The 12,309-nt window shown below is 32.7% G+C and overlaps 1 protein-coding gene across 1 annotated transcript in view; it reads right to left on the reverse strand.

The window, feature by feature from the left end:
• The window catches only part of LOC5575064, a 172,638-nt gene that overhangs the window by 84,292 nt on the left and 76,037 nt on the right, over positions 1 to 12,309 (reverse strand). The window contains exon 3 of the mRNA XM_021843159.1: positions 554 to 1,038. Within this exon, the coding sequence (XP_021698851.1) occupies positions 554 to 1,038 (485 nt within the window). The remainder of the gene's footprint in view (positions 1 to 553; positions 1,039 to 12,309) is intronic.

Below are 12,309 nucleotides of genomic sequence, written 5' to 3' on the forward strand. Positions count from 1 at the left end.
TCGGTAGTTACAATCAATTCATTATTCCCAGAGTCAAAGTTTATCTAAACTCACAGACAAGTAAAATTTATTATATCCAGCGGCTTTCAACACGAATGTCATTAACACCAGAATTTAGAAATGATTGCATTCAATTTTTCCCATGAAGGCCCTGAAGGACATAACAGAAGGATTCAGGGCTTAATGAACACATTAAGTCAATGGTTATTTTTTACCGTTATATACCAGTACTTTTCAACTACCCCTAGTTAGTTTCTAAGTTTATTTCAGTACTATGTGCTGTATTTCTGCATGGTGATTATGATCAAGGTGTGTGAATTGTACCCTGTAGCCAGTGATCCTGCCTTGGACACAACATATATATATATCTGATAATATATAATTAATTTCACAACGAAATTCTCTCTCTTTTGCTTTTTAACAAAACTTGAAAACAACCAAGGCGGGTTCATTGATGGCCTCCTAGCCACATTCCCCAAGCGAGATAGTGCATATCCATTATGCCCCAAATCCCCCTGCATAAAAATATTCTTTGAAAAGTGCATTGAATTACCTAGTAAATGTGCCCGGAACATAATAACATCTCGCAGCGACACTTCCTCGTTGCGATACAGAATCTGGAAAACACGTGAGGCGCCACAGTCGTCGATGATGGTAGCGTTGGAGCCTGTCGTGCCTGCCGTAGTCGTTGGGGATCCGCTTTGACCTCCGGTGCTGCTGCCGCCTATGCCACTACTACTGGTATTTCCTGCATTGCAAGCATTTGAAGAATTAGTGGAATTCGGTGTGTTGGCACTACTGGATGCAGATCCCGGCTGTCCATTATTGCCGCCAGTACCATTGGCGGTACATCCGATTGCCGTTCCACTAGCACCACTACCGCCGCTTGCACCTCCACTACTACTGCTGGGGGGAGCCGAGGCCGAGGCATTATTCGCAGATAAAGGCACTCCCGTGGTCGTTGCATCCGGCAGACAGGTCTCCACCTGTACCGGCAACCGGGGTGATACTCTCAATGAACATCGAACTTGATATAATCTGAAAGAGGGTACAAGAGAGCGGAAGGAAAGTGTCATAAAATGCCACAGGCCATTATTTTCTGGAGGTTTATTGCGAATTGAGTGCAACGATGAGAATTTTATTCTACGATGAAACCATTCCTATATAAATGTTTTCGAAAGATTGAATCGATTTGAATCAATATTTGTCATTACCGGTCGAAGCCGATTCATTTCTGCAGAATAATACAATGTTTACGTCGCATTGTGGAAAGCTGTCCAACAATTTTAAATACATACTAAAGACTTCCCATGGACGCTTAGAAGACAACATGTAGATAGAAATAGAAGAATACAAGAAGCAAGAAAACAAGAAAGATGAAAAGAAAAACAACAGGTCGCATTGCACTGTGTTTTAATTCCTCGTTTTCATGCGCTTTTTGAATAGCGCCCTAACCGTTGATTTTAGCGATATAGTTTGTTCGGAGAAGTTTCTTGGTATATTAAGGCGCAACTTTTGACGAAAAAAATTTTGTGATCAATCCACCTAGCAGTGAGATAGAAAAACTATTTTTTCAAAACATTTAGATAGACATATGGTGTCTTCGGCAAAGTTGTAGAATTGGCAATTTGAAACAACTTTGTCGAAGACACAATTTTTCTATCTCTTATACTTTTTGAGATATATGCCGTTGTATGTGAATGACCCCTAAAAATCATATTTTTTATCATAACTTTTTTCCAAGATTTTTAACATTTTTTGTGTTTTCTACAAAGTTGTTTGTCATAGAAAAACCCGTGTTTTTGCTGAACATATCATCACCCTATCTTTTGAAGTAACAAAGTTATTCATGAATTACTCTTTTTTCAAGGGGTAGTTTAGGCCTCTATAACTGGCTTCGGCGCAAAATGGCGCAGACAACTCTTACAAATCATGAAAGTACCTTATCTCCCCTTTTGGCAGTTGATAAAAACTTTTGTCTATAAGCGTCTTTGCATGGGTTTTTACTATCAAACAAATAAGCCTTATTAAAACGAATTCGACTGATAATTCTTTTACTTTAAGAGATAGAGAGGTGCAATGTTCAGCAAAAACACGCGTTTTAAGATGTTTAACAACTTTGTAGAAGACATGAAAAATGTTAAAAATCTTGTAAAAGAGTTACGAATTTTTTAACTTAAAGTACACAAATTTGTATGAAAAAAATAATTTAAAATCATTTTCGATTATAACTTTTTACTTAAATTTTTAACATTTTTCATGTCTTCTACAAAGTTGTTTGATAGTAAAAACCCATGCAAAGACGCTTATAGACAAAAGTTTTTATCAACTGCCAAAAGGGGAGATAAGGTACTTTCATGATTTGTAAGAGTTGTCTGCGCCATTTTGCGCCGAAGCCAGTTATAGAGGCCTAAACTACCCCTTGAAAAAAGAGTAATTCATGAATAACTTTGTTACTTCAAAAGATAGGGTGATGATATGTTCAGCAAAAACACGGGTTTTTCTATGACAAACAACTTTGTAGAAAACACAAAAAATGTTAAAAATCTTGGAAAAAAGTTATGATAAAAAATATGATTTTTAGGGGTCATTCACATACAACGGCATATATCTCAAAAAGTATAAGAGATAGAAAAATTGTGTCTTCGACAAAGTTGTTTCAAATTGCCAATTCTACAACTTTGCCGAAGACACCATATGTCTATCTAAATGTTTTGAAAAAAAAAATAGTTTTTCTATCTCACTGCTAGGTGGATTGATCACAAAATTTTTTTCGTCAAAAGTTGCGCCTTAATATACCAAGAAACTTCTCCGAACAAACTATATCGCTAAAATCAACGGTTAGGGCGCTATTCAAAAAGCGCATGAAAACGAGGAATTAAAACACAGTGCATTGTTGGAGACCCGTATCTTAAAAGATTCTACAAATTGTTGACTTTTGGTTTAGGTATATATCTTAGCATTGTACAATACTAGATGTCAGTTAATTATGAATCGATTTCGATAACATTTGGAAACCACTTCAAATGTTACTTGAGTTTCAACATATATTTTTTTTAAATATAGAATGTCCCATAAAGGATAAGTACGAGTTCGCTATATTCAAATAACAATAACTGAACTCTCGTTCAATATCTGATATTCACACATTTATAGAAGGATAAAGTGAGGAAAACGCCAAAGTCTTAACAATTTCAAAACCGGATATTGATCTTGCTGAAGCCTCTAGCTATCGTTCAATTTTGATAGAAAACAAGATATACACATTAAAAATACACTGATAGGGTCGATGTACCAATAGCCACATAGCTAAGAACAAAAATTCGTATAAAATCGAAAAATAACGCAAGTGTCATTATTTTTACATCATCCGATAGCTTTTTATCTTGGTTTTATGGGAAAAATATGAAAACTACGAAAACTCAAATGTTTGTATTTATCATCGCGTGTGCCACTATAGGAATACATTTGCCTATAGTAGCACTATTTCTAATTTCTGTTCCTATAGTAGCAACTTCCTTAGCCGAATGGTTGGAGTCCGCGGCTACAAAGCAAAGCCAAGCTGAAGGTGTTTGGGTTCGAATTCCGGTCGGTCCAGGATCTTTTCGTAATGGAAATTTCCTTGACTTTCCTGGGCATAGAGTATCATCGTACCTGCCATACGATATACGAATGCAAAAATGGCAACTTTGGCAAAGAAAGCTCTCAGTTAATAACTGTGGAAGTGCTCATAAGAACACTAAGCTGAGAAGTAGGCTCTGTCCCAGTGAGGACGTTAATGCCAAGAAGAAGAAGAAGAAGTAAGGACTGTTCATTTTATAAAGTGGACACCTTGTACATGCAATATCTTTTTAATTTATCAATGAAATCGAAATCGGTTTTCTGTATATCGATCGACATATACTGTACAATATTATGATAATAAAAAAGCCACAAAAATAATAAAATTTTACACTAATAAGGCAACACGTTTGAAACAGTCGATTTTTGGAGGTTATCAAAAACAATGATTATTAGAAATTGATTGGAAAATTCGACAATCTATAATTTTTATTTTCAAAGAAGGCTTGTTCTTCGAAAGCATCATCAATCAGAAGCCTTCACAAAAATATTCGGTTATTTTTAGAGCAACAATTTTTCAGATATAATAAACTCATTTTTTTACTGATTTTTAAAAGAAAAATATTGCAATTTCCAGTGGAACTGATATGAGTAGAATTTTAATGTTTAAAGTACGTCCTGTTGGAAGTACTAATATAGTATTAATATGGAAAATAACCTACGCCTTCATAGAGTTGCTAATCTGGTCCCCACGTCACATTAAAAGCACAATAGAAAAACAAACGCTTTATTTCCAGAAGATCTTCCAAAGCACAATGACAATCATCAAAGTAGGGAACACTGCTGCAATGAAATCGAATTTATTTTCCAAGTATTGCTTTCATAATGTGTTCTTCTGAGATTACCTATCAAAATATTTGGAGAAAAACGCTTACATTTTCCATTAGATCGATAAATATGCGTACAAGATTTTAAAAGTATGAGGTTTTTTTAATAAAACGACCATAAAGGGATAAAATTATACCGAAGAATGCGGTTAAGACTCGCGATTTAGCTATCAATTATACAAATATAGTTTTTTTTAGTAATCTAAACTAATTTTTAACACGATTTTTAATTTACTTTTTTGCTGAGAGTAAAAGGATGGTATTAAAGCAAATTTAGCCGTAAGGGATCAATCACTAAAATGACCTAGTGTCAAAGAACGGTGGAATATTATTAATATTTTTTAAAGCGATACGTTTAGTAGAATGATAAAGGATAACAACATACAATTTGTTCATAAAAATGAGGATTTTTGTTATGCGAAAAAAAAATGCTTAACTTCGATGAACAGTTTTTCATAGGAGTTTTTGGAAAAACTATTTAGTTCTTCAACCAAAAGCATTTTGTAAGATTTTATTTTTTCATAATATTGTTGAATAATAGTTGAACGATGCACAGAAAACCGATTGCGATTATATAAATAAATGAAAAAGATGTAGCAAAAACAAAGTGTCCACTTTATAAAATAAACAGTCCTTAGCACTAGCATCACGGAGCAATTCCACCGAACATGACGAATTTTTTTTTAAATTTAATTTTTGTACTTTTTGAATCGCCTGAAAATTTGCATACTTTATGACCAAAAATGCCATTTTGAGCCTTCAGACCGCCATTTTGAACCTCGCCTTATTTTTGAGAAGGGCGTATCGGAAAATGCATAGCAAATCTTTAAAAACCTGTAACTCGAAAACGGTTTGTCCGATCGATTTGAGATCTTGTACAAAGTTGTAGGTATTGCTTAGGACTATATGGAGAAAAATATGCAGGGTAAAAAAAAGTTACAGATTATTTTTTATTTCAAAAACAAAATTTTAAAATCGATTTTCTCCAGAAACGCAGTTTCGATTTTTTTTTATTTTTTTATATGTTTTAGGGGACAACTTATGTGATTTATTGCACAATGTTTCAAAATGGAAGAATTATGGACAAAAAAGTTATGACTTGCAAAAATTGCAATCGATAATAACTTAAGTAAATTTTTTCTACGTTGCATCAATTTCGAGATATACTCATATTTATATAAAATTTTCAAATAAAAAAAGAAAAATAGGCCCTTTTCAAACATATTTCGTGTTTCTCCATTCCAGAAATATTTTATTTTGATTGAGTGAATCGTAGCTGAATTGTTTATTGTTTGATCAAAACCTATATACTGAAGTATTTAAAAAAGTATGCACGGTAAAAAAATATAAACGAAATTTTCAAATGATAATTTGAAGTTGATTGCTCTTAAAAACCGCGAAATCGATGTTTTTGATTTTTGGATATCTTTTGCAGCACATTGTTTGTAATTTGTTGAACAATGCCTCAAAACGGAAAATTTTTGGGTAAAAAATAAATTATTTAAAAAAATAAATAAAACGAATTTATGTAAAACAATATTTTTGGTGCGTTTTTTTAAGTACAGAACATTAATCAAATATTTTTAAATATGAAAAATTTCTATCGGAAAATACTCAAGTAAAATTTAGCTGAGATGCATCACTTCCGAGATATACACGGAAAATCTAAACGTGGCATTAAAATGTGATTCTATCACAACGGTATACCTTTGGTCCCCAGGGCTAAGCCCGGCTAATGGGTAAAGCCCTCTCATCGCGGCAAGATCGTACAACCATGGAGAAGTAGTTTTTTTGTTTTTTTATTGTGTTTTTGTTTTTTATTTGTTTTTTTTTATACAGTGGGATTCCGTTTTTGGCATGCTCCGATTTTGGCACCCCCCGATTTTGGCAAGAAAATGGATCCGTTTTTGGCAACATTTTTCAATACCATTAAAATTTGTAATTTTTTGTAATTATTATCATGTCTGTTGCTTCAGTCATATAAATAGCATGTCAACTCCACACCGATTACATTCCAGATCTCCATTTTCGTCGATGTTTCCCCAAATCTCACCAATCACTAAGGACTCGCGTACCTGCTTATTTACTTCAGAATTGTCATTGGTCATACATTGACAACGTTTCATGAGGCCAATAATCTCCACCAGTATCTCAACTAAAGACCAATCTCTTTTGATAGGCATTCATATTGAGTGACCAGCCCACTTGAGTCTGCCAGTAGGTGATACAATAAAATACACTTTTCTTCAGATTTGGAACAGCTTGTTTGAACAAAGCAGCAGCACCGACATAAGAGCAACACAAAATCTATGACTCACACAGAGTTACAATCATAAATCTTGTCTCATCTTTTTAACTCACTGTCTTTATTATTATGGATTTACATACATTGCGTATGTAAAAACACAACGCAATAACAGATACAAATATGTACAGCAAAATATCGTGTATCATAACTTATAATTAATTTCATTAAATAACATGAAAAACGCGAATACAGCCCAAACTACAAATTATTCTCAATCATATCAATGAAGCGTGCGATAAATACGACTGAGAGTGTTTTAGCTTTTTTGACTGTGGCATTGGTTTGTGTATTGATCTTTCTGTGTCAACTATTTAAGGCGAAGTAGGCCGTCATTGAAATTTGTACGCGTCGTTGATGATTGTTGCTAATTCATCTCACGATTTCTAATTAAAAAAACATCAGTTGGTTTTGCACTGACACACCAGAAAAAGTATCAGCATACTTTATGCATGTTAGCGCGTACAGTGATACTTTTTCAAGCCAATATAAACTATCAAGACTGAGTTTCATCACTTTGATATGCAAGCTAAAAAATCATCATTGAATGACGGGCTACTTAGCCTTAAAGCTACGTTCCTTCATTTCTAGAGACTCTGTAAGGCGTTAGATTTTTTAAGAGACGATCCAGAATTCTATACAAGATTGTTAATCAAGGATACGGGTCTCAACATCATCGAAATGTTCCTTACGAGCTGCGTCTATGAGTTTCCTAACTGTACCCTGGTGAATCCTTAAGGGATTCTTGGTTCTTGTGTGACTGAGAAATTTTGACGAATTCATGAGGATATCTGTAGCTTCTAAGTGGATACTGAGGGCTTCTTGAGGGATCCTTAGAGTATATAATTGGTTATGGCGAATTATGTACAATATCTGGCAATTCTTAATAAACTCTAGGGCGTCCTGTAAATTTTAAGTGGGATAATGTGAATTTCTAGTAGTATTTTTAATATTTCCGACGAAAGCTTGAGGAGTTTGAATAGGTTCCCAGAGGAATTTGAGGTGTGCTAATGGTACCCTAATAATAATTAACTTTATTTTTTTTTCATCGGAGGCTTGAGAATTTTCAGCAACATCGCAGCGAAATTCCAAAATGTTAACTACTAGCAAAATCCTTAGCAAGATCCTGAGAACTCTATACGAAATCCTACGGATGCTTGGCAAGATGCTTCAGAGCTCAGGCCGTTTTTCTGTAGATTTCTTATGAGAACCTGAAGATTCCTATAAGGTTCTTGAGGTTTCATAACAGGATCCTGTAAATTTCAGTTGATTTCATTAGGTAGGTGTGAACATATATCATGCTCAATTAAAAATTATTTCAAATAAAAATTAAATTCTACAAAATTACAAGTCACATTTATGCATCATCTCATGTTCATGTTTGCCCTTTTGACTGCAGTCAACCATTCATTATAAAATGCTTTATTTTATCAGAAACATAAATTGAAAGAACAATTCTTAACTTACAGATTTTATTCAAATTTTACGCTAAAGTCCGAAAGTTAAACTGATTTTAAATGTTCATTCAATTAGAAAAAAAAGCTAATGCCGTTTTGCAATACCCAGCGCTTTCGATTCGTAAAAACGTCTTTATAAGAAAACAAAAATATTTTGTTATAGTTATAAGAAAAGGTCCAGTTCTTGAATAAAGGTCACTTATGAAATTATTGGTTTTACAAGGCCCTTTTATGCAAAAATTATACACAAAGCTTCTAAAAAATAATTGAAGACGTTGAGGCGTACCAGGCGTCACCAGAAAAACGTTTGCCAGATTTAACATTATGGGGCCATAGATTCATAGCATAGTATAACCCTTCGGAAAAATGCTTCGAAGTGAACCTTTTCAAAGACTCAACGCCTTTTGATTCCATTAAAATGATGTATCAACATTGTAATAATTTGAAATATGGGTTCCGATTTTGGCAACTGAAAATTTCAACTTTGTTGCCAAAAACTGAATCCCACTATATATATATATATATATATATATATATATATATATATATATATATATATATATATATATATATATATATATATATATATATATATATATATATATATATATATATATATATATATATATATATATATACTGCAATTTTATTTCTTAATTATAACAACTACTTTCTTGTTATCGTCACAGAATTCCTTTTGCTACATTATTTAGCCCGAAAGATGTACGAGATTTACTTGTTCCTTTCAATGACTGTTTAGCTTGTGTTGCCAAATACCTGGATGAATTAAATGTATCCATTATTTTCTGAACCGTCCATGACCTCGGTTATATTGAAAGTAGTTGGAGTTTTTCGTTCCTGGTAATACCGTCTTTAGAAAATTTATCTTTAATTTGTGCAATCATTTCATCAAACTCGTTAACCTTATCTCTGTCAATTTCATCAATTGTTTTTAACTTGAATATTTCTCTTCTTATTTTTTTATTAACTTCTTCATATTTTCGCTTTACATAATTTATTGAATTCATTTTTTTACGATCAATTGGAGATGTTAAAATACTGGAAATTGATTTGTTAAAAATTTCAATATTTACACTTTGTGAACATTATCCTATTTCAGAATCAGTCGTATTGACCGAGGTCATTGACGGTAAATTTACCAAAGACTCCTGACTTGGAACATTCATTTCAGTATCAGAAGTTACATGTTCATCACTGCTCGATGTGTCATCGCCACTAGATAGTTGAGTACAATTAGACAGTTTTAAACGACAAGAATCACATATTTTAAGCTTACTATTTAATTTATTCTGTTCAGCAAATCCCAACAAAACCAATTTCTGAATATTATCTTCCGTAAAATTTCGACAATGTTTAGAACAACTTTGTTTGAACACTTTAATACATCTTGAACTGATATAACTCATTGCGAAAAAATGATATTTGTACAGCTTCACGCACACAAAAATAAATACCGCAGTAAAACGCCTCCTTAATCCACAATATAATGCTGTATCTTCTCTCGTAGCACATCAATTTCACAGGCAAATAAACAATCACTGAACAATCACTGTTGATACAACACTTTTTTTATTTGAAGATTTTATATAAGTATGAGTATATCTCGAAATTGTTCCCTAAAACATGTCCAAAAATAATAAAAATCAAAGATGCATTTTCATAGAAAATCGATTTTGATTTTTTTTTATTAAAAAAACCTGTCATTATTTTTTACCGTGCATATTTTTTTTCCAAATAGTCCTAAACAATACCTACAACAACCGCAAAATATATCCAAAAATTAAAAACATCAATGTTGCGGTTTTTAAGAACTATTAGCTTCAAATTTTCATTCGAAAATATCGTTTATATTTTTTACCGTGCACTCTATTTTCAATACTAAAGCATAAATGTTTTGATCAAACGATAAACGATTTAGCTACGATTTGCTCAATCAAAATAATTTTTTTCTGGAAAGGAGAAACACGAAATATGCTTAAAAAGGGCCTATTTTTCTTTTTTATTTGAAAATTTTATATAAATATGAGTATATCTCGAAATTGATGCAACCTAGAAAAAATTTATTTAAGTTATTTTCGATTGAAATTTTTCTGTACCTTCAAATAATCACATAAAAATTATTGTTTTCCTCTATTTCGATTTTTTTTTCAAAATCTGTAATTTTTTAATAAATCATAACTTTTTTGTCCATAATTCTTCCATTTTGAAACATTGTGCAATAAATCACGTAAGTTGTCCCCTAAACATATCCAAAAATAAAAATAAAATCGAAACTGCGTTTCTGGAGAAAATCGATTTTAAAATTTTGTTTTTGAAATAAAAAATAATCTGTAACTTTTTTTTACCGTGCATATTTTTCTCCATATAGTCCTAAGCAATACCTACAACTTTGTAGAAGATCTCAAATCGATCGGACAAACCGTTTTCGAGTTACAGTTTTTTAAAGATTTGCCATGCATTTTCCGATAGCCCCTTCTCAAAAATAAGGCGAGGTTCAAAATGGCGGTCTGAAAGTGCATAATGGCATTTTTGGTCATAAAGAATCTGTATGCAAATTTTCAGGCGATTCAAAAAATACAAAAATAATCGGGTTTGCGAAACGGCGTGGAACCGCTCCACGGCGTTGGCAAAATACTTATTAAAACCGTATGTTTACAAAACTATTATATTTTTCCTTCAAAGTGTGGAACAAAAGCTTTCGTTTTATGTAAAAAAAGTTCCTAATTCATCAATTATTTCGTATAATGAAAAATAGTTTCTCTCAGTAGTGCTACTATAGGAACAATAGGTTTACTATAGGCGCAAGGGAGTTAAAATTTTTAGCAAAACTAATTATTTCGATCATTTTTTGAACAAAATCAAGCTGTGTTTCAATGGTAGGGGAATTAGGGGCATAATGAACACGTTAAGCAAATGTTCGTTTTAAGACCCTTAAATGGCAATGTTTTTAATTTACCCCCGGCTAGTTTTCAAGTTTGATGTTAGTACGACGTGCCACATTCATTCATAGTGATAAAAATCATATCATATGTCAGAAAAGCGAGATAGAAAATTGGGTCGAAAACAAGGCTGGTAAAAAGGTATCGGGGCGAAATGAACACCTGTATGAAATTTAGGTATTCCAACATATTCAATGACTGTCAGTCATTCCGATAAGCAAAAGGACTCTCCCTCAATCATAATAGCTAAAAAGAACCTTTCTGGGTTCGTTACTTTGCTCAAAAATTAGATTCTTCCACGGTCTTGCTTATATACCAATTTGAAACTGAGAAAAATTTTAAGTCAAATTTGTAAGAACAATTGAAGCAAAAAATATTTTTTTTTACCGTCAAGCATTTCAAATGCATTACAGATTTCATGCAGAGAATTTAATTTTGATGAAATATGTGTATTATCAGATATTGAGAGGGTGTCCATTTCGCCCCGTATGTTCATTATGCCCCTAATCCCCCTACTTAGATAAATAGCTCCTGAACTTCATGTCAAAAAATGTTTTGAAAAGAATTATAGCAAAACGGCCGTTAAAAGCCACTAGTGCGACTATAGGGGCTATCCACTAAGGGAACACCGACCCTTATAAAAAAGAAATCATGCATTCCTTTTTTGTGGTCATATGTTTCACTAACAAGAAATAATAATCACCTTGTAAATCAGATCGATTTATAGCAGCTATCAACAAAAATTGTAACAAATGTATGTGTTATAAGTATAATAAAGCAACATAGTAAGGCCATGTTCAATAAGTTACAAATCGTATGGCGAGTTACAAAAATTATGTAGCAGAGTTACAAAGCTAAAGAAATCCTAAGGAGTCCCATTTTTTATGAGAAAAACCAAACTGTGGAAACCTCAATTTAAACACCCAAATTTGTTCATTTATACTCTCAGAAGCTACTGTGAAATTATGAACAAAATCTGGAAATTAAGGGGGAAGGGGTAAGTGAAGGCTAAACGAGCTTGAAGTTTGGATTGAAAAATTGACAAAATATATTGACGAATAAAAGTTGGGTTATATTTCTACAAAACTTGGAAATCGGAAAAGCTAATTCTGACTTGCTGTCCGCCAGTGATGCATTTG

Source organism: Aedes aegypti, chromosome 2 (assembly GCF_002204515.2).
Source record: "Aedes aegypti strain LVP_AGWG chromosome 2, AaegL5.0 Primary Assembly, whole genome shotgun sequence".
NCBI classification, from domain to species: Eukaryota; Metazoa; Arthropoda; class Insecta; order Diptera; family Culicidae; genus Aedes; species Aedes aegypti.